The following is a 26,904-nucleotide window of genomic DNA, read 5'->3' as shown; positions in this document are numbered from 1 at the left end:
TGTCAGGTTTGTCAAAGATCTGATGGTTGTAGATGAGTGATGTTATTTCTGAAGTCTCTGTTCTGCTCCATTGGTCTATATGGCTGTTTTGGTACCAGTACCATGCTGTTTTGGTTACTGTAGCCTTGTAGTATAATTTGAAGTCAGGTAGCATGATGCCTCCAGCTTTGTTATTTTGTTAGGATTGTCTTGGCTATACAGGGTCTTCTTTGATTCCATGCGAAATTTAAAAGAGTTTGTTTCTAATTCTGTGAAGAATGTTAATTATAGTTTGATGGGAATAGCATTGAATCTATAAATTACTTTGGGCAGTATGGCCATTTTCACAATATTGATTCTTTCTATCCAAGAGCATGGAATATTTTTCCATTCGTTTGTGTCCTCTCTTATTTCCTTGAGCAGTGGTTTGTAGTTCTCCTTGAAAAGGTCCTTCACATTGCTTGTCAGCTATATTTCTATGTATTTTATTCTCCTTGTAGTGATTATGAATAGGAGTTCATTCATGATTTGGCTCTCTGCTTGTCTATTGTTGTTGTAAAGGAATGCTTGTGGTTGCACATTGATTTTGTATCCTGAGATTTTGCTGAAGTTGCTTATCAGTTCAAGAGGGTTTTTAGCTGAGATGACGGGGTTTTCTAAATATAAAATCGTGTTATCTGCAAATAGAGACAACTTGAATTTCTCTCTTCTTATTTGAATTTCCTTTATTTCTTTCTCTTTCCTGACTACCTGGCCACAACTTCCAATACTATGTTGAATAGGAGTGGTGAGAGAGGGCATCCTTGTCTCGTACTGGTTTTCAAAGGGAATGCTTCTAGCTTTTGCCCATTCAATACAATATTGACTGTGGGTTTGTCATAAATAGCTCTTATTATTTTGAGAGCTGTTCCATCGATACCTAGTTTATTGAGAGTTTTTAACATGAAGGGATGTTGAATTTTATCAAAGGCCTTTTCTGAATCTATTGAGATAATCAAGCGGTTTTTGTCTTTGGTTCTGTTTATGTGATGGATTATGTTTATCGATTTGTGTATGTTAAACCAGTCTTGCATCCCAGGGATGAAGCCAACTTGATCATGGTGAAAACGTCTTTTGATACGTTGCTGGATTTGTTTTGCCAATATTTTATTGAGGATTTTCACATTGATGTTCGTCAGGAATATTGGCCTGAAATTTTCTTTTTTTATTGTGTCTCTTCCCAGTTTTGGTAGCAGGATGATACTGGCTTCATAAAATGAGTTAGAGAGAAGTCCCTCCTTTCCAATTGTTTGAAATAGTTTCAGAAGGAATGGTACCAGCTCCTCTTTGTACTGCTGGTAGAATTTGGCTGTGAATTCATCTAGTCCTCAGCTTTTTCTGGTTGGTAAGCTATTAACTATTGCCTCAATTTCAGAGCTTGTTATTGGTCTATTCAGGGATTCAGCTTCTTCTTGGTTTGGTCTTGGTAAAGTGTTTGTGTCCAGGAATTTGTCCATTTCTTCTAGATTTTCTAGTTTATTTGCACAGACCTGTTTACAGTATTCTCTGGCGGCAGTTTTTATTTCTGTGAGGTCAGTGGTGATATCCCTTTTATCACTTTTTATTGTGTCTATTCTCTCTCTTCTTTATTAGTCTAGCTAGCAGTCTATTTATTATGTTAATTTATAAAAAACAGTTCCTGGATTTATTGATTTTTTGGGGGGTTTATCGTGTCTCTATCTCCGTCAGTTCTGCTCTGATTTTACTTATTTATTGTCTTCTGCTAGCTTTTGGATTAGTTTGCTCTTGTCTCTCTAGATCTTAATTGTGATGTTAGGGTATTCATTTGAGATCTTTCTAGCTTTCTGATATGGGTATTTAGTGCTATAAATTTCCCTCTTAACACTGCTTTAGCTGTGTCCCAGAGATTCTGATTCATTGTCTCTTTGTCCTCTTTGGTTTCAAAATACTTCCTTATTTCTGTCTTAATTTTATTATTTGCCCAGGAATCATTCAGGAGAAGGTTGTTTAATTTTCATGAAATCGTGTGGTTTTGAGGGAGTTTCTTGACCCTGAGTACTAATTTGATTGTACTGTGGTCTGAGAGACTGCTTGTTATGATTTAAGTTATTTTGCGTTTGCTGAGGAATGTTTTACTTCCAATTATGTGGTAGACTTTGGAATAAGTGCCACAGAAAAATGTACGTTCTGTTGATTTGGAGTAGAGAGTTCTGTAGATGTCTACTAGGTCCACTTGATCCAGAGCTGAGTTCAAGTCCTGAATATCTTTGTTAATTTTCTGTCTTGTTGATCTGTCTAATACTGACACTGGGGTGTTAAAGTCTTCCACTATTATTGTGTGGGAGCCTAAGTCTCTTTGTAGGTGTCTAAGAACTTGTTTTATGAACTTGGGTGCTCTTGTATTGGGTTCATGTATATTTAGAATAGCTAGCTCTTCTCGTTGAATTGTTCCCTTCACCATTATGTAATGCCTTTCTTTGTCTTTTTTTTACCTTTGTTGGTTAAAGTCTGTTTTATCAGAGACTAGGATTGCAACCCCTGCTTTATTTTTTCTTTCCATTTGCTTGGTAAGTTTTCCTCCATCACTTTATTTTGCGCCTGTGTGTGTCTTTGCACATAAGATGGGTCTCCTGGATTCAGCACACTGATGGGTTCTTGACTACTTATCCAATTTACCAGTCTGTGTCTTTTAATTGGGGCATTTAGCCCATTTACACTTAAGGTCAGTATTGTTATGTGAATTTGATCCTGTCATCATGATGCTATTTGCTTGTTTTCCACACTAGTTGATGCAGTTTCTTCATAGTGTCATTGGTCTTTATACTTTGGTGTGTTTTTGTAGTGGCTGGTACCAGTTTTTTTTTTCCATATTTAGTGCTTCTTTCAGGAGCTCTTGTAGGGCAGGCCTGGTGGTAATGAAATCCCTCAGCATTTGCTTATCTGGAAAGAATTTTATTTCTCCTTCACTTATGAAGCTTAATTTGGCTGGATATGAAATTCTGGGTTGAAAAGTCTTTTCTTTAAAAACATTGAATATTGGCCCCCAATGTCCACTGGCTTGTAGAGTTTCTGCTGAGAAGTCTGCTGTTAGTCTGATGGGCTTCCCTTTTTAAGTGAGTTGGCCTTGCTCTCTGGCTGCCTTTAACAGTGTTTTCTTCATTTTGACCTTGGAGAATCTGATGATTATGTGTCTTGGGGTTGAACTTCTCATAGAGTCTCTTAATGGTGTTCTCTGTATTTCCTGAATTTGCATGTTGGCCTGTCTTGCTAGGTTGGGGAAGTTCTCCTAGAAAACATCCTGAAGTATGTTTTCCAGTTTTTTTCCATTCTCCCTGTCTCCTTCTGGTACTCCAATCAATCATAGGTTCAGTCTTTTTATGAAGTCCCATGTTTCTTGAAGGCCTTGTTCATTCCTTTCCATTCTTTTTTTCTCTATTCTTATCTGCATGTCTTATTTCAGTGAGGTGATCTTCAAACTCTGATATCCTTTCTTCCACTTGGTTAATTCAGCTATTGATACTTGTATATGCTTCACAAAATTCTTGTGCTGTGTTTTTTGGCTCCATCAGATTGTTTATGTTCCTCTCTAAACTGGATATTCTAGTTAGCAATTCCTCTAACCATTTTCAAGGTTCTTAGCTTCTTTGGATTGGGTTAGAACATGCTCCTTTAGTTCATCATAGCTTTTTATTACCCATCTTCTGAAGCCTACTTCTGTCAAATTCATCCATCTTATCCTCCATCCAGTTCTGTGCCCTTGACATAGAGATGCTGTGATCATTTGGAGAGGAGGCACTCTGGCCTTTTTGGTTTTCAGCATTTTTTCATTGATTCTTTCTCATCTTTCTGAGTTTGTCTAGTTTTGGTCTTTGAGGCTGCTGATCCTTGGATGGGGTTTTTGTGGGGGCCTTTTTGTTGTTGTTGTTGATGATGATGCTGATGATGCTGTTGTCGCTTTCTGCTTGTTTGTTTTTCTTTCAGGTCCCTCTTCCACAGGGCTGCTGCCGTTTGCTGGGGATTCACTTCAGGCCATATTCATCTGATTTGCTCCTGTGCCTGGAGATGTCACTCAAGGAGGCTGGAGAGTAGCAAAGATGGGTGCCTGTTACTTCTTCTGGGATCTCTGACCTCAAGGGGCACCAACCTGATGCCAGTAGGATCACTCCTCTATAGAGTGTCTGACAACCCCTGTTGGAGGGTTCACCCAGTTCACTGGCATAAGGAGCAGGACACACTTAACGAAGCACTTTGTCCCTGGGTTGAGAGGGTGTGTTTCACCGGGGGCAATCCACTTGTCTGGGCTGCCTGGATTCCTCAGAACTACCAGGAGTAGAGACTAAGTCTGAAGGTCCACAGAGACTACCCCCTCCCACTAGGGGCTCACGCCCAGGGAGATCTGAATTCTGTCCCTGAGCCTCTGGCTGGAGTTATCAGAGATCCTGTGGGGAAGCCCTGCCCACTGAGGAAGGATGGTTCAGAGTTAGGCCTGAAGAGGCATTCTGGCTGCAGACTGCCATAGCCGGTGTGCTGGGCTGTGGGGACAAGACTGGGACAAAGCCGTCCAGCCTCCCTGGCTCCAGCTGGGGAAAAGTGCAGCCTAGAGCTATAGAAATGGGTGTCACCCTTCCCCCATCCAGGGAGCTTAGCGTGTTAGGCAGTTACAGGTCCCAGTGCTGGCTGCTGCCTCTCCTCCAAGGAGCTCAAATGGCTTAGACAGCAGGCAGCAGAAGCCGATTCTCGTCGCCCCTCCCACTGGGAGTTCGGTAGGCTTAAGTAGATTCCAGCTGAGAGGCTGTAAGAATCTGCATGTTCTGGGCTTAGGACACCAGGCCCTGGTGATGTGGGCTCATGAGTGGAATCTTCCTATCCGTGGGTTGCACAATTCCGTAGAAAAAGCAGTTTTCACGGCTGGGTAGTGCACTCACTTACTGCTTTCCATGGCTGGGGGACGGGGTTCCCCTTCCCACACTGCTCTTCCTTCTCTCTGTGGTTCACACCAGTCTTCTAGTCAATTTTGACGAGTGAACCTGGATACCTTGATTGTCAATGAAGGCTTCACATGCTTACTATGTTTTTATTTATTTATTTATTTCCAATGGGAGCCTTCGACCGTCTCTGCTTCTAGTAGGCCATGTTACCACATGGCCATTTCTATCTTCACTGCTGTTATTTGTCTCCCTTAACCCAATCCAGCCTGGGGACTCAGACCTATTTGCAAGTTAATCTTTGACCACAAGGTGGCAGTATGCAATGTAGAAATGCTTTGGTAAGGCATTTTCTCTGGCTACAAACACTTCTCTCTAGGGTAAATTGGCTATTAACCAATAATTTTTAAAGAAATGCAATTCTATAAGATCTGTAGAGGTTGTTTCTCATTGTATTAACAAGTTCAAATTTTTAGGCGGAACCATTCTACATTCACAATAACACGTAAACAGATTCTAAAATTTTCAAGTTAAAACAGCAACCAAATCTCATATTTAGCTTATATTCATCTGGTCAAAATGCTACTGCAGTTTTCTTTAACAGCGTTAGAATATGCCAAGACTTTCAATGACGAGATAAACTGCTTCTCTTTCAACCCATTTGTTTTCAATCTCAAACAAAGAAAGATAAGAACCCATGAGAATGGGACATATCAACTAATGAATTGGGTTACCTGCAGAGATCTGTTGATCCACAGGTTCTCAAAATGCAATGAGTAGGTCTCTTGGTCCAAGAGCAGAGCCATCCAGCCATAAGGGTTAGACAACGTATCATGTACGTAATTGACAGTGGTTGTTTTATTTCTGCTGTCAGTCATGGTTAAATCACAAGAAACCTCAGGAGCATTTGCTCTAGAGTGATTTTAAAAGGAAAAAAAAAATGAGTTGCAAGATTATTTGCTCATTCTGAATCCAATGCATTCCTCTTCTGTCAATTGCAATCATCTTTCTATTTTCTCCACATATGTCTTAGGCTCTCTTTAGTTGTATGTCTAGGAAGGTTTTACCAGTCACTGTGTGAGTAAAAACAACACAGTGGGAAGTTTACTGGATCATTTGCATATCACAATGGCCTGGTGAACTGGAGGTGGTGACTCTCAAATCTTTTTTTTTTTTTTGATACAGAGTTTTGCTTTTGTTGCCCATGCTGAAGTGCAATGGCGCGATCTTGGCTCACTGCCACCTCTGCCACTAATAAATGTCACATTAATGAATTTGTGTGAGCCAGGACTATATACGATAATTTTAACAAAGAAATGTCTATAGTCAGAATTTTGCCTTGGACCAGATTTATCAGCAGCAGAAAACATTATTATTGGTAATTGGACATTCACATAAGGAACAACTGACAGAGACCTGGGCCCCTGAGGCACCTAGGTGCTGAGACTCTCAGAAGGCCAGCTCCAAATGCTCCACAGGAGTGGCTTCAGCATCCTTCTCTGGCATAATGAGGTAACCTGCTCATCTTCTGCGGGCTTGTGTAATGCCTAGTGGTCACTGCTACTACAGTACCTATGTGTTCTTGGCTTTGCTTTTTTAAAAACATAGACTATAAGATCCATAAGTTAGAGGTGTTTTCCCCTTTCGTATTGGTATCCTCTGCCCTGGCACAGGGCCCAGCACACAATGGCACCCAAATCATGTTTGTCATATGAATGAAAAATGAATAGATGAGATTTTTCAAAAGCAGCCAGTGACATTTTCTAATGTAAATTGTTCTAGAAGAACCGCATTTTACCAAATGAGGAAACTGAGGCAGTGTAGAGCAAAAGCAATATGTATCCCATAATAGAACTAGAAATTTGTGAATCCAGTTACCCAACTTATTCTATATAGCCATCCCAGAAAATGATTCTTAAGACTTCATTAAAACATAGATTTAGCCAATGATTAGACCCTAAAAGATAGTCAAAGTGGACCTAAAGAAATAAAGCAAAAGCCAGAAAAAAAAATCAATACACATTATGACTGTTCTTCCTCCTTTGGTTTAGTTTTCATGAAAATCTTTGACTGTGGCATTTTGCTGCAGGCAGATAATTAAATTCTCAAAGTAAGGGAAATGAGACAAAAGAGGACATTGGGTTTTCACAGAGAGATGGGGCATGAGTATATCTAAAGCCAATTTATAAGTCAGTGGAATATTATAAAAAGGAACATTTTTTTTTTAGTGTTGCATGTCTGGACACTGGAACCAAATGGGTATCAACTGAAATCTAGATCAGCACCCAGTAGATGTATAAACCTGGGCAAATTTCAGACCCTTTTTAACATTTAGATTCACTTCTTTTTAAAATGGAGGCAACAATAGAATAGATCTCATATAGGTACTATGAAATATAAAGGTAATCTACACAAAGCACTCACCAAGGCCAACAATATCTACTTAGATGTCTTTTAAGAAAGAACCTCAAATATGCTAGATTTACCATTCTGCACTACTTATTTGAATGTCTAGAGGTTTATTCAGGATATTCGGTCATTTAAAAACATATCCAAAACCCTTCCATGGTACAGATCACTGAGCCTGACAATGTAGTACTTGACACATATTTCTTGCAAGATTAAATGTATTTGTTTCATTCATTAATTAATGAAATGAAAGGGATGAAAAATGCTCAGGGCATTTGGGAATGAAAGAACTACTCTTTTTTCAGATTTCCCTATGCAGCATTAACAGAACCTTTACAATTCTCAGAGGAGGGGAAAATTTCTTCCTTTCTTAGGGTTTTAGATACTTAGGTTTGTTATCCACCCCTCCCTAACCCACCCCACCCCACCCCTTCAGGATTTAAATTAGAACTAATGGACAATTCTCAACCTATATTCTTAGAATCAGAATGAACACAAAGATCATCTGTTCTATCTTCCAATCCAATGCAGGAATTCCCACCAAGACATTTTATCCCTCCCCTCTTTCAGTTACGCAGTGTTCACATCTTCAAATAGAAAACATTCTATTTCTGGACTTTAGTTTTAAATTATAATCTTTAGAAAAGCTTTAGAATGTTAAATTGCCCTTCTTAAAATTTCCAGCCATTTGCCCGCAGTCAACATGGCTCTCTCTTCCCCTGATGGAAACCATGAGTCCCATAGTCCCAGGATATTGTCCAGTAACAATTTGGCCCAACTATTTAGCAAATAAAAATAAGCTTCGGGGATGTAAATGTAAAACAAATACGATAAAAAGAGGTAAGTTAAAACTTAAGAAATATCAAAATTGGCTACAGTAAGTACTGTGGTCAGTAAATAAAATACATTAGAAATATCTAAATTTCCTGGAGTATAGAGAATGATTCTAAGAGTTTCAGGTTCCCAAAAGTATATCCTTCCAGCTTTTACTGAGATATATGGACTTGGAAAAATGAATCACAAGACCTAAATCCACAAGAGATTAATTGATAAATCAGAATTTTTGGTTAATGATTTACAATAAAAAATAAAAATGCCTTTCATACAGTGAGAGTCAACCAAATATTTTCTGAATAAATAAACAAGTGTTTTATGCACCAGAACACTCCAAATGGTTATGCAGTAACGTATCTCCCCAACTTGGAAGTCTACCTAGAAAACCACATGAAGGTCAAGAGAGTTCTTGCAAACTTATTTTCAAAAGAATCAGCAGCTGGGGGATCCTAAGTTATTAGAGCTTGATACAATCAACCCCGTATCAGTAGGATATTTGCCAAGCGGACAAACACAGTTAGTGACCAGAAAAACTCTCCTGGGCATGTACAAGCAATATGCACTAATAATGATCTCTGGTCTAGGAAAATGTTATGATTTCCTTGAAAACTCATGTTTCTTCTATCCTAGTCAAGTGCTCTCAATTAAATCACTTTTTAAAATAGTTTTATCTTAACTATAAACCAGAAGAACTCCATTTGAATGCATCCATCTGTTCACATTTAATTCCTCCTGCCTCACCTATCTTCTCATGCATATCACTTTGATCATTTAAAAAAAATTACCTCAATATGTGATGATACAAACAATTGGGTAGATATTTCCAGAAATATTCCCTGGTAGATATTTCCCTGTCACCTTGACTAGACTTAATTATTCCTGAAATTTCAATTAATACCACATTTATAGACCAATTTTTAGGATGTTATTTTCCCTGACTCAGTTTCTATAGATTACAATTTCAATTATTGAAGGGAGCGTTTTTCAGATTACCTCTCTGGTTTCTGAAGGCCCAAACAAATATGGCCCCTCTTCATATAGTGTCAAACTGCTAAATGGTAGCATTCATTTGGTTTCATTTGTCTTTGGAAACATTGTACCTTCCTTTTGATGTTCCTTTCCTTCCAGTCAGAATCCAATTATCTGAAGCAAACTTCTTGGTCAACCAGAGATATACCATAGCACACTGTGGTTCTAAATTACCTTTTTTTTTTTGAGACAGAGTCTCACTCTGTCGCCCAGGCTAGAGTGCAGTGGCACGATCTCGGCTCACTGCAACCTTCACCTTCTGGGTTCAAGTGATTTTTCTGCCTCAGCCTCCTAAGTAGATGGGACTACAGGAGCACGCCACCACACCTGGCTAATTTTTGTATTTTTAGTAGACACAGGGTTTCACCATGTGAGCCAGGCTGGTCTTGAACTCTTGACCTCAGGTGATCCACCCTCTTGGCCTCCAAAAGTGCTGAGATTATGGGCCTAAATTATCCTTTCTTATTTCTTTTCCATGCACTCTCTTAGAGCCTTGATTCTCAACTAAGGTTTATTAGGGATGCAATTTTACAGGCACTCATGTGCAGCACCAGCTTTTAATAGTGTGATACAGGTAGAGAAGGAGGTTATCATATATACAACATTTTTATCACAGCTGGTAGTAGAAAGGGTCATATGGTAAGCATTCAGATATGCTATCTATTCTGAAAAGCAAATCGAAATGCAAAAGACCTGTCTTTCATCAGGCAAGATGCCTCGTACTATCCATCACCAGGGGCCAAAAATTCAGTCAGATCATCTCCCGTCCTCCTAGACCAAATGCCAGAATTGACCATGGTTGGCTCTTCTGAAAAGCACCAAAAGAACATCAAGAGTCAAAAAACACCATGAAGAGAACTTACCAACCATAATTACTACAATTTTCACTTGCCCTAAATAGCCACCAATTTCCCCATGCCCTAAATAGCCACCAATCTCCCTCTCTTTACTGTTAATGAAGCAAAGGAGCACAAAAGTATTTCTAATTTGGAGGAGCCAAGGGAGTCTGCATGGGCCATTAGCAGCAGAGAGCTTCATTACTAGGGGAAGAAGTCTCTCCCTGAACTTCTCATGGCTTTATGTGCAAGAAATCAGGAGGCAACCAGTCTGTTTTAAATGTTAACCCTTAACTCTGCATCAGCAACAGCTCCTCCTATCTATGATCAAAGAGAAAAAAGGGCTGTAAGCCTTACGTGTTGTTTTCCCTTTTCTGTGGGCTGCCTTAATATTTGTTTGTTTCATTTATTTTATTTTTTATTTTATTATTATTTGAGATGGAGTTTCACTCCTATTGCCTAGGCTGGAGTGCAGTGGCATAATCAGCTCACTGCAACCTCCGCCTCCTGGGTTCAAGCAACTCTCCTGCCTCAGACTCCTGAGCAGCTGGGATTACAGGTGCCACCATGCCCAGCTAATTTTTTGTATTTTTAGTACAGACGGGGTTTCACCATGTTGACCAGGCTGGTCTCAAACTCTAGACCTCAGGTGATCCACCCGCCTCACCCTCCCAAAGTGCTGGGATTACAGGCATGAGCCACCATGCCCAGCCAAACCTGTTTTTAATTCAGGGAAAGGTTCCATTAGAAATATAACACTATCACTTGGTAAAAACTTCCTGGTCAAAGTACCAACTTACCATAATAGTTACTTAAACAGTTATGTAACTTAGTGCCCATGTACTGTGAAGAACTGTTGAATCCCACAAAGGATTTGTTAGGCAATCAACAATATCAATGAGAGCATATATTAACTCCTGGGTTTTTGTTTACCATTAGCTTACTTTTTCTGAGAGTGCATATCTTTGTGTATTAAAGACAAGCATTGCACTGAGCTCTAAATGCTAGTGATTTGAAACAACTGAAATAAATCCTTTATAATTATCCATCTCCTAAGCCAGACACACCACAATACCTAACCCCAAATGGTGTTGCAAACATCTTCTGAATATTTGTGCTTGCTGCTGTCATTCTCATCTTTTACAGCACAAAAGGAAAGAAAAGTCAAAATTATAAGCACAGCCAACAGGTTTCTGTGGCATGGTTTTGCATGCACATCCTTTAAAAACATACCATGCTCTTAACAGTCCTTGTCACAGCACCACTATTCTATCTGCTGACCTGCCACCATTCCGTAATATTTCATTATCATTGTATCATTAGGTTTTTCCATTCTCAGCCTTATGGATTCAGAAACACTTAAATATGTCTCCTCTAAGGAAGTATCTACAGTTTTTGCAACATTGTTATCTGCTGTTATATTAGGACAATATTTCTTTCCCATTCTATCTTAAACCATGAAGAAAAGCAATAGATGCCCATTATACTGCTTTGGGTGACCACATACCATTGCATCTCTACTTTTGATTTGCTGAGTCCAATTGGAATGGCTGCTTGAGAACATGAGAGCACTGCCATTGAAGCTACACAACCAGAAGGTAGACAGGTAAACGACTGCTTGTCAGAGATATTGAAAAATATTTTATGTAGCAGGTAGGAAGTTAGACCAAGAAGCCTGGTCTCCCGTTCATATATAGATATGCATACTGGTGCTGTGATGGGGATGACTGACACTGGCTGGCAGGAGCTGATCACTGACCCTTCTTCCCAACTTCATGTTCACTGCTATCAGGTTGGAAGCTTGAAATAAGGCATGTGAAAGTATTTTCACCATAGAATTAGACAAACGCAATAAACCAGAGCTTTTTATTCTGGAGAGCTAGTTGTTAAACATTTACCGGCATACCACTGCACCCTTTTATTATTCATAAAACTTAATATCCATGTAATATTGTTGATGATATTCCTGAGTTTGGGGTCCATTATGATTTTTAGATCTTTTTCTATTTGAATTCTGTAACCTTTGCTGCCAAGAGAGGATAATACATCTTTGAATTTTCTTGTCTCACAGGGTTGTTTTTTAAGGACTGAAGAGATACCATTAGTGATGTCATGCCTATTTATCCCTAGGAAGGAAAGTTAGGCGGTTATTAGAGGAAAAGCTAGGCCAAAATTTCCATTTGAACTCTTCTTTACTTTTGCATTCACAGAGGCAGGGGGTGCCTCATACTTTGAACACTGACACATTAAGAGCGGTTACATAGGTGAAAACTGAACGCAAGCACTACAGGAGAGGATATTAAGCAAGATCTGAGAATCAAGGTGATCAACAAGAACATTAACCTTTTATTTTCCAGGAGAGGTGGGAAGGAAGAAACAGAAGGTACTGGGGCACAATGAATTGAAGCCTATGCCCCGACTGACCCCAGATTCTACAACCACCTGGGAGGTTTTGCTGGGCTAGTACAATGTCATGTGATTACTATAAATTAGTCCCTATTTTTCAGGAATTGGATTAAGTTATATTTGAAAAAACTTAATTCCCTTGTCAGGCATTTGTTTCTCAGAAACAAAAAATTCTGCATTAATCTATCCAATTACTAATATGCCTATGCATTGTTTTGTAAATCACAAATGTAAAATATTCCTTAAAGAGTACCTACAACATACATGCCAAGCAATGACCCTGAGAGATAAATACCATTATACCCATTTTAGTGATTAAAAAGACTAAAACAAAAAGAGGTAAAGTAACTTATCCAAAAAAAATATACCTAGGAAGTAGAGGGGATATGACTGTACCCACAAAGGACTGTTAATTACTTCTCTATTCTTCAGTCTGAAAAATAATTTCAAACATGTACTGTGTATGTGTCCTGACTATTTTATGTGCATCCTATATAAACTCAGAAGGATTGGTCAGCCAACCTACAAAATCTTGCAAGCTCTTCTAATTTCCCTCACACTCAATACAGTCACTAAATAGAAGACAGAATTAAGGTCTGGTTTGTTGATACCTCAATGAGTCTCTGACAAGTGAAGAAGTTATAGATTGCTGTAAACAACAATGACAAAAATTTCCCAGATAATAATTATAAGAGTTGAGCTCACATCCACTCTATCACAGTTTTATGTTTCCATTCCACCAGGCCAAGAAAACAATTACAAATAAAGGCAAACTGATGGCTGAGTGGGGGTAGGGTGGGGTTGGATAGAGAAGGAATCAGCAATTAAAATAAATCTTCCAGTCAAATGATTGCCCCAGAAAAGTAAAAGCCCAGAGAACATTATGAAAGAACATTCTTAAATGTTAGATACTCCTAGGAATTTTAGAAGACTGGGGATATCATTTTACTCCTGGTTCTTCTGAAGAAAAGCTGAATGCTGTGGACTCCTCACGAACATGTCCTAGGAGAGAAATGGACAATATGAAACTAAAGGAAGATTTGGAGGTAGTCCACTATTTTTTATTTATATTTATTTACCCAACACTAATTGTGTTGAGTTGCTATGTGTTAAACATGGTTTGGGGCATCATAATACAAACAAAGAAAAATCCTATTTGCCCTTTTTACCATCTATGAGGAGAGATGGACAATTTATAAAGCTTTGCAGGTGCTATGAGTACTGATTAGAGCAAATATAAAAAGCTAGCACACAACAGAGATATCAAAACCTACACAGAATGCTCAGGGAAGCCTAGCAGAGAAAACAACTCTATGCTGAGTTCATGGAAGCGGAATATTATGAATTGAAAAGCAGCACAAAGAAGTTGAATGTAGCTAGGGGACAGAATGCAGGAAAAGTAGAATAAAGTGCCGAGAGACGATGCTGGAACCCAAAGCAGACAGCAGGTCATGGAAGCTCCAAGACACATTAGGAATGTCAGGCTTTCCTTGGAAAGCACTGAGAATTCTTTAAGTCTCAAGCACGGAAATGGATGGCAAGATCAGATCTGCATTTACAAAGTTCAGAGATTTAAGCACCACAAAAGGGCAAGCTAAGAGGCTGCTGTGATTCTACAGGTGAAAAGTTACGACAGCCCAGACTGGAGAAGGATTTGGGGAAAGGGAGAAGTAGAAAGACTCAAGAGGGATTTCTTATGGAGAGAAAATTGAGCTGGGAGGTGATTAATGTGGGAAATAAGGTACAAAAACGAGTTAAGACCCCAGCATTTGCATCAGTGCGATTCTGAGCATCCAGAAACAGGCCTATAGAAAATAATCATAAATCCCATTTTGGCAAGTAGAGTAGCCACACTAAAAAGGTTAAAATAATCAGGTTAAATTAATTTTAGTAATATATTCAGCCCAATCTTTCCAAAATATTATTTCAATATGATCAATATAAACAAATCATTGATATATTTTGCATCCTTTTTTTTATATGAAGTCTTAGATATATGGTGGGTAATTCACTCTTAGGGCACATCACACTTTGGACTAGGGGGATCTAAAAATAGCACAAAAAATCCTATTGATTACATCATACTTGTTTCGTGTAATTATATCTATACACACACAAAAACGTTTACCTAAAGTTTGGGATATATAAATCCAAGAACTATGTGGGCCATTTTATCATTATAGGACCCTGAAGAAAAACAGTCACTGGCATGTATTTCTGATATGAGGTCCTGACTTACACTGGCAGAACTAACACCATCCCTGTCTCACCAGGAACACTGAGGTTATAGAGGGAAGTTGGTAGAAACAGAAGCTGGGAAAGGAACACTATCCAGAATACCTGTGGCTTCTAAAGAAAGCATGTTTTTAGAGCTGATGAGAGAGAAAACAATATAAGTAGCACTCATGCAGACCAAGTATGCTGTCATTTTAACAAAACATAAACTAGACCCTGCCTTGTAGAGAGTGGCAGTTTTTTCTTCACCCAAATATTAAATTGTGTGGCCAACTTCAAATATTTAAGTACTTCTGTCAGCCCAGCTGTTGGCTTTGAGTCATAGGAACCATTAAAGGAGGAAGTGCCAGAAAGGTAAGCACCTTCAGATTTAAGGTAGTGAGGGACAGGAATAGAAAGTTGCCAATGTCAAACACAGAACTTATAGTGAAAATGGACCAGACAGGGGGCCTACCAAGGAAAAACTCACATTCTGAGAGCTTGGTTATTAGCAAAGGGGGAAGAGGATGTCTTGTTTATGCAGCTATGTAAAGCCTCACTCCCTGCCCTCTCAGGACCTCTTGCTGAGGGAGGGAGGTAAGGGTTGAAAGTGAAGGCAGCAGGGTGCTTATGCCATATTAGATCTCCATCAACATGCAACCCCAAAAGATCATGACTGTGAGAGCTTTGTAAATCAACTCTTAGGGTGCTTGCCCCAGAGCAAATAGCACAACAAATTAATCCTTTCTCCATGAAATGCAGCAAAGTTTGTATCTATGCTGAATTCAAATTGCTCATTAGCTCTGACATGTTCCTAATGAGGTTATAATGCTTTGGGACAAAGATCAAGCCACTGAGCGCAAATAGCTAGGGATAGAATCATAGAAAGATAAAATTAGAAGGACCTTCGAGGAGTGCCTCTCAGACTTTAATATAAATCACCTGGGCACTGTAATTCAGGACAACTGGGGCCCAGTCTGAGATTCTGCATTTCTAAGAAAATCCTGGTGCTGCTGCTGCTGGTCCATGGACAACACTTTGAGCAGCAAGGACTTAGAGATCATCTAATTCAGCTGCCTCTCCTAGAGGTGAGAACATCAGGGCCAAGAGACTTGTAACTGGAAGCAGGCTGAGACTTCCAGGTGGCTAATTAGGGTCAGTTGGGTACTTGTCCATAGACCTGTGAGTCAACCTGAACATTTTAAATAGAATCTAAGGATTAGAGTGACCAATCATCCCAGTTGACTGAGGAAGTTTTTGGAACATGGAATTTTCCTTTTTAAAACAAGAAAAAATCCAGGAAAACTAGGATAAGTTTTTCATCCTGCCAGACCCTTTCGAATCTACTTAAAATACAGCATCAGGATTATATTTTTCTCGACCTTGTCAGTTCCTAAGTGGTGGGATCATGACCTGCTGCCAAGGCAAGAACCTTAACATCCTGTCCCAAAGATCTCAGAGAGCAAATGCTCAAACAAGGTTGAGGCTCTACAGAGCCTTCTACTGACAAGTGCCTCTCCAAGAGACAGCCTACTAGTAGATCTCAAAGTAAAGCATTATAAAGGACTACCAAGATCATGCAGAAATAAATATTATAGAAGCACATAATGTACCTTTTAATTATACAAATCTATTGTCCTCATTTGATAAAATGCATGTAAGAAATAAATCACTAATTTTTATAACTCTTGAAACACTCATTTAAAACATCTTTGGTAAAAACACTAAAATAATAAAAATCAGGCTGCATCCTTGAGAATAAAGAAAAAGTCATGCTGTACACAATCAAAATGATTAGAAATCAAAATATATCCCTACATATTACTATTTTACTCATTGGAATTGGGCTCATTATCATTAGGTAAAATAATGAACAATATAGAAAGGAAAAATAAAAAATTTGCAGACTATTCAGTGCTAGCAGTGCATTGCTAAGGCTTCCAAACCAGAATGCCTAAGCACTATTCCATAGGCATTCAAAACACAGAGTCAGTACAGTCCTAATCACAATGATTCTCACTCCCTGGAGTTTACCTGTTCAAATAAGAGGCCAATGTGGTCTGACTGAATTACATGACTTAATATTCATGGAGTTAGGACACTTAAAACAAAGGAAGAAAAGAAGTGTGGCTAAATATATACAATGCATTTGGAATAAGTAAAAGAACCTCAGACACTCAGCAATCATTACCCAGAAATTAAAGAGGGCAGGAGCAATCCTATTATGCATTATAAACAGCCCCGCTGCTGACTTAATGGTAGTTTGAGTAGCATAACCAAGAAGTCCTTGCTCCAATATTAATAGGAAATGTGTTGTAGAAATCCAATAGTTCATGAAATTAACAAGGAAAATGAACTGAAGTGAAGCAACTTTGCAAGTAATAGGAGGTATCAGCAATTGCTTCCCCGGAGCATACTGAACACTTAAAAAGAGCTTGGGAATAGTACATGTATATAAATGAGAATGGACATTATTAGAATTTTTAAATAATACTTTTAATTTAAGTATATTTCAAACTCTCTGTTGGTTGTAAGTCTCTTTAAGAAGAAGTTATTAGCCCAAAATGTCAAGAAGAGGTCACAGGCTATGAGATCTGGTCCAGGAATGTTGCAAGTTAACTGCCATTTAAGTCCGCTTCAAACTACTATACACTCATGATTCGGCAGCTGTCAAAATTATTCCCATTTCACTTCAGTAGAGCTAAATACTTCAAATAATCTAGAAAACAATTTCCCTTCTATAAGCCTCAACAGCAGGAATAACAGATGCATGGTCATCAGCATGCTAAAAAGTATAGTTAACTCCACTTACAAACCAATTGACATACGATGAAAAAGAACATCTCCTCCACAGGCACTGCCGTGGACAGCCCGACCAAAGCTTGCATTGACCAAACAAGAAGCTGAAAGGGTTTCCATAGAAGCAAGAATGTGACTCCTATTTTTCCCAGACAGAGACCCATCCAAGTCTTCCAAAATTGCTGCATGAGGAAACGGAAACGCCACTAAGTTTGAAGAGTTTGTAAACTTCAACTGGCTGGTCTTCACAGTAAATCCACCTATAAATTGGAAGACAGAAAGATCACTACACAATGGCACAAATAGCAACTAAATGCACTGGAGTAACGGTCTCAGGATTTAAACTGCATAGTTATCCAGTTTTACAATTCACCTATTCATACAAGAGAAAAGCTGTTTTCTGTGGGTGCTTTACAGTGAGTGTTGACTATATGCCAAGCTCTGGTATATGCTAGAGATACTAAGAGGTATAAGTGCAGCATTGGCCCTACTTTGATGTGGTACATAGTTCACATTGTAGGGCAGTTATTTTTCTACCAGGGTTGGTTTTACCTTCCAAGCGACATATGGAGCTATTTTCAATCATTTTTGGCTCTCACAACTGGGGAGTTGGCAGTGCTACTGGCAGGTACTGGGTAGAAACCAGAGATTCTGCTAAATATCCTACGATGCACAGAATAATCCCCACAACAAAGAATTATCTGGCCCAAAATGCCAAAAGCGCCAAAGGTAAGAAACTCTGGTCTAGTTGGAAATAGAAACAGAACACATTAATTTATTACTTACTAAACACTAAGGATGCTATGCTTTAGTCTTCCAACCTTTCTGCTTCCATTCGTCTATGGTGAGTCTAAACCCTCCAATACCTCTTACTATGAGGTTCATACTTTAAACATTTACTTCAACAGCAAAACTTAATTAATCACTTAGGCAAATAGTTTTAGTAATACGCTTTCTAAGTATTAGCTCTAGGACCACACTTCTTGGTAGTCTTTCCCCAATACTACCCCCATGTGATTCACTGGTACTGTCAGTCCAATTGCCTAGAAAGTATGGCAGTGATCTAATTCACACACCCATGTCATTAAAAGAAGAAAATTGAGTACACATCTCCCAGTACATATACTACCATACCATAATGTATTATGTACATTATAAAATATACAAAAAAAGAAAATAAAATAAGATACAAAGAGAGGCTTTAATGTTTCCATTCTGTGTTCCAATAGAGTACATGCAGTGAATTAATTCATGCATGAAAGGTTACACAATTGCAACTTCTTGCAACTTCTGTATTTCATTTAATACCACAAACCACCTGCAGCTCTACATTTCAGTCATATTGGACTTCTATGTGATTCCCCAAGCAAACTTGCTTTTTGGATACTATTTCTTTGTGTATACTGTTCCTTTAAATTCTTCTTTGCATATACCTTCTTGCAAACTTCTATTCAACTTCCCAAACGCTACTCAGGAATACATTCTATGAACTCTTGCCTGAGCCCTTTCCTTGGCCCCTTCACTGACTTTGTTGAGTCCTCTAGTACTGCGTTCATCATGCTCTCTTACAATAATGGGCTTGGACGTTTATTTTTGTGCCTAGGTCAAGAGTTCCTGGAGGACAGAAACTATGTGTTTTTCATATTTGCACCCCCTAGGTCTTTAAGCACAGCCTGAAATAGACAGTTTTAAGCAACTGAAGAGAGGGGTTAGCCAATATTATTCCGTGAAGAGGAATTAGAGCTCATAGAAGTAGTGTGAGTTTTTCAATGTCTCATGAATTATATGAAATAGTGATGATATTAAAGAATTAAGGAATTGTGATTGCAAGCACTTGTTATGAGGCATTTTTATTTCCATTATTATTTCTACAATCCTAAACTCAGATGCCACCCAAATAAAAAAAAATCTTTCATTCTGCCTACATAGGAAAAAAAAAAAGTCAAGTGGAGGCTTACTGATTATTCATTTAATTAAAAAAAAAACAAACAATTATCTAAATTGGTGATTCAAACCACAAGAGCATATTCACTTGAATTACTTGGTTTGTCTGTTTACAATGATTAAATCAACTAGATTACTCTCTACCTCTTCCACCTTGGCCCATGAGTGCTCCAAGTTATTTCTTACCACCTCTGAGATGTGGTTAAAAAGTGAGCAAGAATTCGTATGGTTCCCTTTGTGCATACATCAAGTGATGGACTGTTGAAAACCTTAAGTACCTAAACTTTGGCTCTTTCAGGAAAGGTTGTATGCATGTTAGTTTATACCCAGGGACCTACCCATCTAACTCCATTCATTCATTTAATCAATGAACTGCATCCTAGGCACCTGGCTCTGTGCCAGGTACTAGTAATAAAACTCTGAGCAAGAAAGACATGATCTTTGCCTTTATGAAGGTCAGAGTCCAGCAGAGACATAGGACCATAATGATAGAATGTGATAGGCACCACAATAGGAGGAGGACAGGGAGCTGCAGAAGCTGCATTGGGAGAACCTCCAGGATTTGTTTTAGGAGATTTAAGCAACAGTTTCTACTGATGCAATCTTATAACTGAAAGAAATAATGATTCACAAAGTATTTGCCACTATTTATTACACTGACTTGAATACTGGCCTTATTTATCATCTGTTCTGTCTATTCAAATAATTACCTTGTCCTCGGGAACAGCCTGAACAGGTTCTAATGGCCACACAGTTGATGAGATCAAAATTAACAAAGATTGTGTTAGACACCATCAGTTCCCATCTTTTAGGAGTTTTAATCCCAGATGACATACACAGGCTTCCCTGTGATTTAAAAGAAAAAAATAAAGAAAGCAAAATAAGAAAACTGGATACAAAATACAATTAATAATGCATGAATAAAAACAAGGATTAAAAAAACAAGCTGTCAACTAACAGAAAATATTTGCTAATCACATAAATGACAAAGGACCTATATCCAGAATATAGAAAGAATTCTTAAATTTCAACAGTAAGCAAACAGACAATTCAAAAATCAGAAAAAAAAAACCTTCAAAAGATAATCCAGCAAAGAAAATATGCAGATAACAAATAAGCACAGGAAAAAAATGTTCAACATCATTATTCACTAGAAAAACACAAATTAAGATCACAGGAAAATATACTATGCATCTATTATAATGTATAAATAAAAGTAGAGTGACAATAGCAAGTGCTGATGAGGAGGAGAAAGAATTAAAACTCTCCTATGTTTCTAGTGGAATGCAAAATGAGACCGCCACTGTGGAAAAGTTTGGCAGTTTCTTATAAAGTTAAATATGCTCTTATCATATGACCTAGCAATTCAACTCCTAGGTATTTACCTTAGAGAAATGAAAACTTACATTTATATAAAAATCTGATGCAAATGTCTATAGCAGTTCCATTTATAATCACCAAATATAGAAACAAGTCAAATGCACCTCAACAAATGAATGGATAGACAAACTGTGTTACATCGATCTAATGGAATACCATTCATCAGTCATAAGGAATGTAATATTGATAGATGAACAAGTTAGATGAATCCCAATGGCATTCAGGAGTGAAAGAAGCCAGTCTCAAAAGGTTACATACTTTATGACTCCATTTATATGACTGTTGAAAAGGCAAAACTATTGTGATACAGAATAGATTAGTGATCCCCAGTGGTTTAATAAGAGGAAGCTGTGGCTACAAAGATGGAACTAGGAACTGGAGCAGATGCAACCGTTCTGTGTCTTGATTGTGGTGGTGGTAGTTATACAAATGTGTACATGTGTTTAAGCTAATAGAACTGTATAATAAAAAGGAGCTTTGCAGTATATTAATATATTTTAAGAACTTTAAGTCTGAAAAGACAAAAACAATAAATGTTTTTATAATTTTCCACAAAATCTCTTTGACAAACACTATCCAATCGAGTTGCTAGTGCCTCGCTGTTCAGTTGTGAAGAATAGTCTTACAACTGAGGATTATTAGAAATTTTTCAAGAGCTCTCAACATGAAAAACAGTGAAACAATAAGCAAATAGCAGAAAAGAAACCCAGTAAACAAAAAGCTAGTCTAGAAATCAGAAGAAAACAAAAACTGTAATTAATGGCCTCAGAGAAATAAGCATATTATATCCATGAAACAGAGAAACCTAAAAAATGACTTTAAGAAAATAATAACATAGAGTAGAAAAATGAAATTCTATATCATAGAAAGTAGAACAAAAAGACAAAGAGATGAAAAATCAGCGAGAACATTAAGATGAGAAAAACATTCCAGGAGGCCCAATATTTAAATAATCATAGTTTTAGGGAAAAGAAGAAAATATAGGGGAAAGAATTATCAAAGAAATAATTGAAGAAAACTGTCCAGAAGGATGAATATAATTTTTCAGACTGAAAAGTCCCACTCAATATCTAGCACACCGTTTAGAAAAAAGAGTCACAGCAAAGTGCATCATATTGAAATTGCAAAACACCAGGGACAAAGAGACATTCCTAACAGCTTTCAGAAAGAAAAAAATAGAAGGTTACATATAAAAAACCTGGAATCTGAGTATCCTTTTTTTTTTTTGAGACAGAGTCTCATTCTGTTGCCCAGGTTGGAGTACCAATGGTGTGATTTCAGCTCTCTGAACATCCGCTTCCTGGGTTCAAGTGATTCTCCTACTTCAGCTCCCAAGTTGCCGGGACTCTAGGCACATACCACCATGTCCAGCAAATTTAGAGAAAGGGTTTCACCATGTTGGCCAGGCTTTAACTCCTGACCTCAGGTTGCACGCCTTGGCCTCCCAAAGAGCTGGGATTACAGGCATGAGCCACTGCGTCCGGCCCAGAATCTGAGTATCTTAAAACTATTCAACCTTAAGAGCAGAAGGAGCTAGAAGATGATGAAATAATTGCCTTCAACATTTCAAGGCAAAATGAACTTCAACCTGGTATCTTATAACCAACAGCCTACTGATAAAAGGGTCTCCATATATAGCTCAGAACTTTTACCTTTCATCATTCCGTTTTTTTTTTTTACTTTTGGTTATGTTCAAACAAAATGAGGAATTAAACCAGAAAGGAGGAAGATGTATGAATCAGAAACAAGAGTTCCAATACTAGACTGACATGAAGGAAATTGTTCAAGGGAGCTTTCAAGACGTAGCTTTGAAACCTTTCTTATACTTGCTGGTGCAAGCATAAACACTGGATCGTTGCTTGGCATTATCCACTAAAGCTACAGATGATTCAGCAGTTTTACAACTTGGCTTGTATTCAACAGAAATGCATGCACATGAAGACCAGAAGGCATATGAATAATATTTATAGCATCATTATTTGTAAATAACCAAATTTACAAATGATGAAAACAATTTAACATCCATCAGTAACTACATAGCTTTAAAAAAAAATTGAGGTGGAATCACAAAATGGAATACTACCTAATGATTGGAAGAAGAAATAACTGTAACACACAGAAACATGAATGAATCTCACAGATAGAATGTTATATCAAAGAAGACAGGTACGATAGATTTACATGCTTTAGGATTTCATTTACACAAACTTCAAAAACAGAAGAAATTAATATATATCGATAGAAGGCTGAATAATGCTGCCCCTTTATCTAGGGAGTATGGAGTAGGGTTGAATGGGGAACATAAGGAAGGGAAGCTTTAGAGGAGCTGATAATGTTCATTTCTTTATTATTAGTTTTTACTTTTTAGAGACAGGATCTTGCTCTGGCAATGCTCTATTTCTTGTTCTCAGTTGTATACATATACATGGTTGGTTTGCTTTGTAAAAATCCACTGAGCTATTCCCCTGTGATTTGTGTACGTTTTTCTATAAATGTTATATTTCCATGAAACATTTACCTTAAAAAGTAGGACAAATACTAGAGAAAGGTAACACAGAAGATGAGAGGGTAAGGAAAGAAGCTAAAGGAGTTTAACGTCCTGGCATTGCTTACGTAAAGTTTAACAGAGCTGATGTGATTTAGACTTTGTTAAGACAAGCAGGCACATTAAAAATTTAAGGCCAACAACTGAAATAATCATAACAGAATGGATAACTTTCAAATGAGTCAATGTAAAAAGATATTATGCAATGCAAGAAAAATAAAAATAGAAAAGAAGAAAAAAAAAACGGAAACCAAAAATGGATTACAAACTCAAAGTGCACAATAAGATGGTAGAAATAAATGCAAATATATGGGAGACATCAGCATGTGGATGGTAATTGAAACCACTAGAGAAAATGAGATTTCTCCCAGGGAGAGCTAGTATATTGAGAAGAAAAGGGGCCCTACAACAGAATTTAGGGAAACAAAAAGATGAAGGGTCTAAATTGAAGAAGACAAATCCACAAGTGAAAATGGGAAATCACCCTAGAGAAACAGGAGGAAGAATAAAGCAACTCCATCAGCATCTGTCTGAATAAGACATTTTTTAAAGCAGCATCATCTGCTCAAATTAATTACAATAACAACAAAGACAGCCATCCTACAGATACTTTGATAAGTAGGGTGACCATAATTTAAATTAAAATCAGACATTTTTTAGTGTGAAAGGGTATGTTAATTAGACAGAATGCTGGGCCAACAGGTATAAACAAATTACCCACCCAAACTAGGATATATCATCATGCTATAGCACATCTCTTTCTTGTATATTCAAGCCATCCTTACAGAAAATTATTCATCTCAATACAAAGTTAATATTGTCTGTGAAAGAACCAACACATATACAGATATGTTTAAAGGAAAAAAAAAATCCTTCTAATGTTAAAAGTTCTTCCAGAAAGTAATGTTTATGTTAGGATATGACTCACTGATAATTGTATGCCATCAATTACATGTGAGTGGAAAGTCTAACAATGGACAGGCCAAATTCTTTAAAAGTCTTAATTCCTAAAGGAATGGCAGGCACAAAAGATAGAGGCTAAAATCAGAGTCCCATAACCACAGAGGTCAGGCACCCTCTTTTTCTTTTGCTGTTTTTTTTTTTTTTTTTTAACTGACACCTGGCGACATAGTGGTTCCCAAATAAATCTGAAAAATACTGTGCTAAGTAAAGGTTAACAGATTTTTTTGCTTGTTCACTTTAATGCTAGAATTTCTCAGAGCCTTTAGTATATTTTTTCAATGAATTTTATTTTGTATATTTGAGGTTTACAACATGATGGTTATACTGAAGCAAATTAATGTATCTATCATCTCACAGTTACTTTTTTGTGACAAGAGCAGTTAAAATCCACTTATTTAACAAAATTCCCTGACACAATACAATCTAATGCTTATGTTGTATGTTACATCTTTGGATTTGAGATTTTGGGAAACAGAGGGTACAGTAAACAGCACAGCATAATTATAATTAACCAAAGAATCTTATTTTTCTAGCCCTTCTATCCAAGGGCTAGCCTTCCATGAAAAACACTTCAGGGAACATTGGTACAGGCACTAATAAATGTCCATTGCCAAAGCCATTTTCCATGTGCAATTGAAGAGTATTTGACCAGGAGAGGGAGGATATAAGGGTGGTCCTAGTCCCACAATACTAGACATGAACCTTAAATGGCAATTCAACTTTCCAAGCCTCCGTTTCCCCCTAAATTCAAGAATTTTAACCAGCTCATCTCTTAGGTAATAGTTGGCTCTTTAATTATGCGGTTTTATGATCTGGATAACTAACCAGCATCTAGACATCCCCTAGAACAAAACTGTTTAACATTTTCCACCATGGGACTCTTGTCTGCACTTACTTGTTAAGAGACTGAAAGGCCCTTAGCTGTACTACATTCCTAGTGAATCATACCCCAAGGGTGTGATTATTTTTGATTATCTCGTGATAGGCACCCTTTTGTCATAATTTATATCTTAATTTATGTCACTCTCCCATTAATTATGATGTCTATTTAACATCAATTAAGATACTGCAACATTAATTTATCAAGACAGTTACTCAGTTTGATGGGAATTTTGTGTTTTATATATACTCTAAGGTTATTTCTGGAAAAGTTAAGGACCTTTGATGTCTGCAGCATCACAGAATCTAAATCTAGGTACCATCCTTTCTTGAAAACTACACAGTCTGCAAAGAAGATAACCTCTCAAGGTAGTAGTCCTTTTAGAGGAAATAAATGCTGCCAGGTATTTATCTCCTGAAAAAGATAGTTCAAAGGAGATTTTACTAAGAAAAATTGAGAATTAAACCCAGGAAAATGTAGCTCAACAAGAAAATGCCTTTAAAATCTTCATATTTTTATCTACAGCTATGAAATAATCTTCAATGGAAGCATAAGAATAAAAAATTATCATTTAAATTTCTATTGGACTAAGCACTCAAGAACAAACTGAAGAGAATATTCTTTCCTTGGCTCTCAAGAAATCTATGATTTTCATAACAATGTGATGACTAGTATGAATGTAGCTCTAATAAACACAAGAACTTAGGGGATCCATTATAGATCTGAAGTCTAAGAGACCAATGACACCCCTGAACCAACCCCCACCCCATCCCCCTCCCCCCAACACACCACCACCTCCCACCCTCCACCCCCACCTCGGAAACTAGTGCTTACCACCTGGAAGTACTCTGCCTCATCTGCATTCTTGTATCCTGATAAGTCATCTAGAGCCTGATTTTTATCATGTAGAAATCCATACTTAGGAAAGTATTAGTGAATCACATACAAAATCTTAATCTAACAAACTAGGCAAATTTGTATTTCATGATTTGACCTCTTTCTATATAAATAATAATTCTAAATTGCAACCAAATAAAATTCTGTAAGCCACTCATGACTTTTGTGAATTTATATGTACTCATAACATTAAAACCCGTGAATATTTGAGTTTTATTATCAATATCACTACTATTACAAATAAAAAGCTCCTTTAACTTTTACTAATTAAATACAAGATTCACTAAAGAATGCTATTAAAACTGCATATCCTGGATCATCAGGGGGCCCAGCATATGTAATTTTGTTGTGATGGACAGCCTGCAACAACGACACTAAGGCACTTACCTTGTGGGCAAAATGACCAAGTAATAAGCTGTCAGTAACTGAAGTATTTGCATCACTTTCCAAGATGTCAATTCCAAAATCTCTGCATGAATAAACTTGGAAGTTTTTCAGGTGAAGATTGCTACTTCTAAAAATCTATAAAATACAGCATGTTACAGCAAAGATCTGAGACTTGGTTTTTCTTGCAGATTTCCTATAGTTTTTAAAATTATTGATTAAGTATAAACAAGCATGCTATATTGTATTAAAGCACCTTTTGTCCATCAATGTCAATACAGATATCCTAAAGTTGCTGTGAGGTCAGCACTAATGAGTCTCCTTTGGTAACACCCCTTTGTACTTTTCATTTCTCCTCATAATAACCAATACATTAAAAAGATCAGTATGAATTCTCCACATATCTAAAATAAACTTGGACTGGCCAAATCACACAAAGTTAATAGAGAAAAACACAGCACCCAAGAACTCTAGTGCTTA

At 37.5% G+C, this 26,904-nt stretch overlaps 1 protein-coding gene across 1 annotated transcript in view; it reads right to left on the bottom strand.

Annotated features, from left to right (window-relative positions):
• The window catches only part of PKHD1 (PKHD1 ciliary IPT domain containing fibrocystin/polyductin), a 499,554-nt gene that overhangs the window by 264,588 nt on the left and 208,062 nt on the right, over positions 1-26,904 (bottom strand). Inside the window, exons 46-49 of the mRNA XM_021665443.2 lie at positions 26,428-26,562; positions 20,086-20,221; positions 17,445-17,691; positions 5,639-5,816 (exon numbers count right to left, since the gene is read on the bottom strand). Coding sequence (XP_021521118.2) covers positions 5,639-5,816; positions 17,445-17,691; positions 20,086-20,221; positions 26,428-26,562 — 696 coding nt within the window. The remainder of the gene's footprint in view (positions 1-5,638; positions 5,817-17,444; positions 17,692-20,085; positions 20,222-26,427; positions 26,563-26,904) is intronic.

Source organism: Aotus nancymaae, unplaced genomic scaffold, assembly GCF_030222135.1.
Source record: "Aotus nancymaae isolate 86718 unplaced genomic scaffold, 86718_ANA_hifiasm-v0.15.2.pri h1tg000040l, whole genome shotgun sequence".
NCBI lineage: Eukaryota > Metazoa > Chordata > Mammalia > Primates > Aotidae > Aotus > Aotus nancymaae.
Note: the sequence above shows the minus strand (reverse complement) of the source record. Positions and strands in the feature narration are given on the sequence as shown.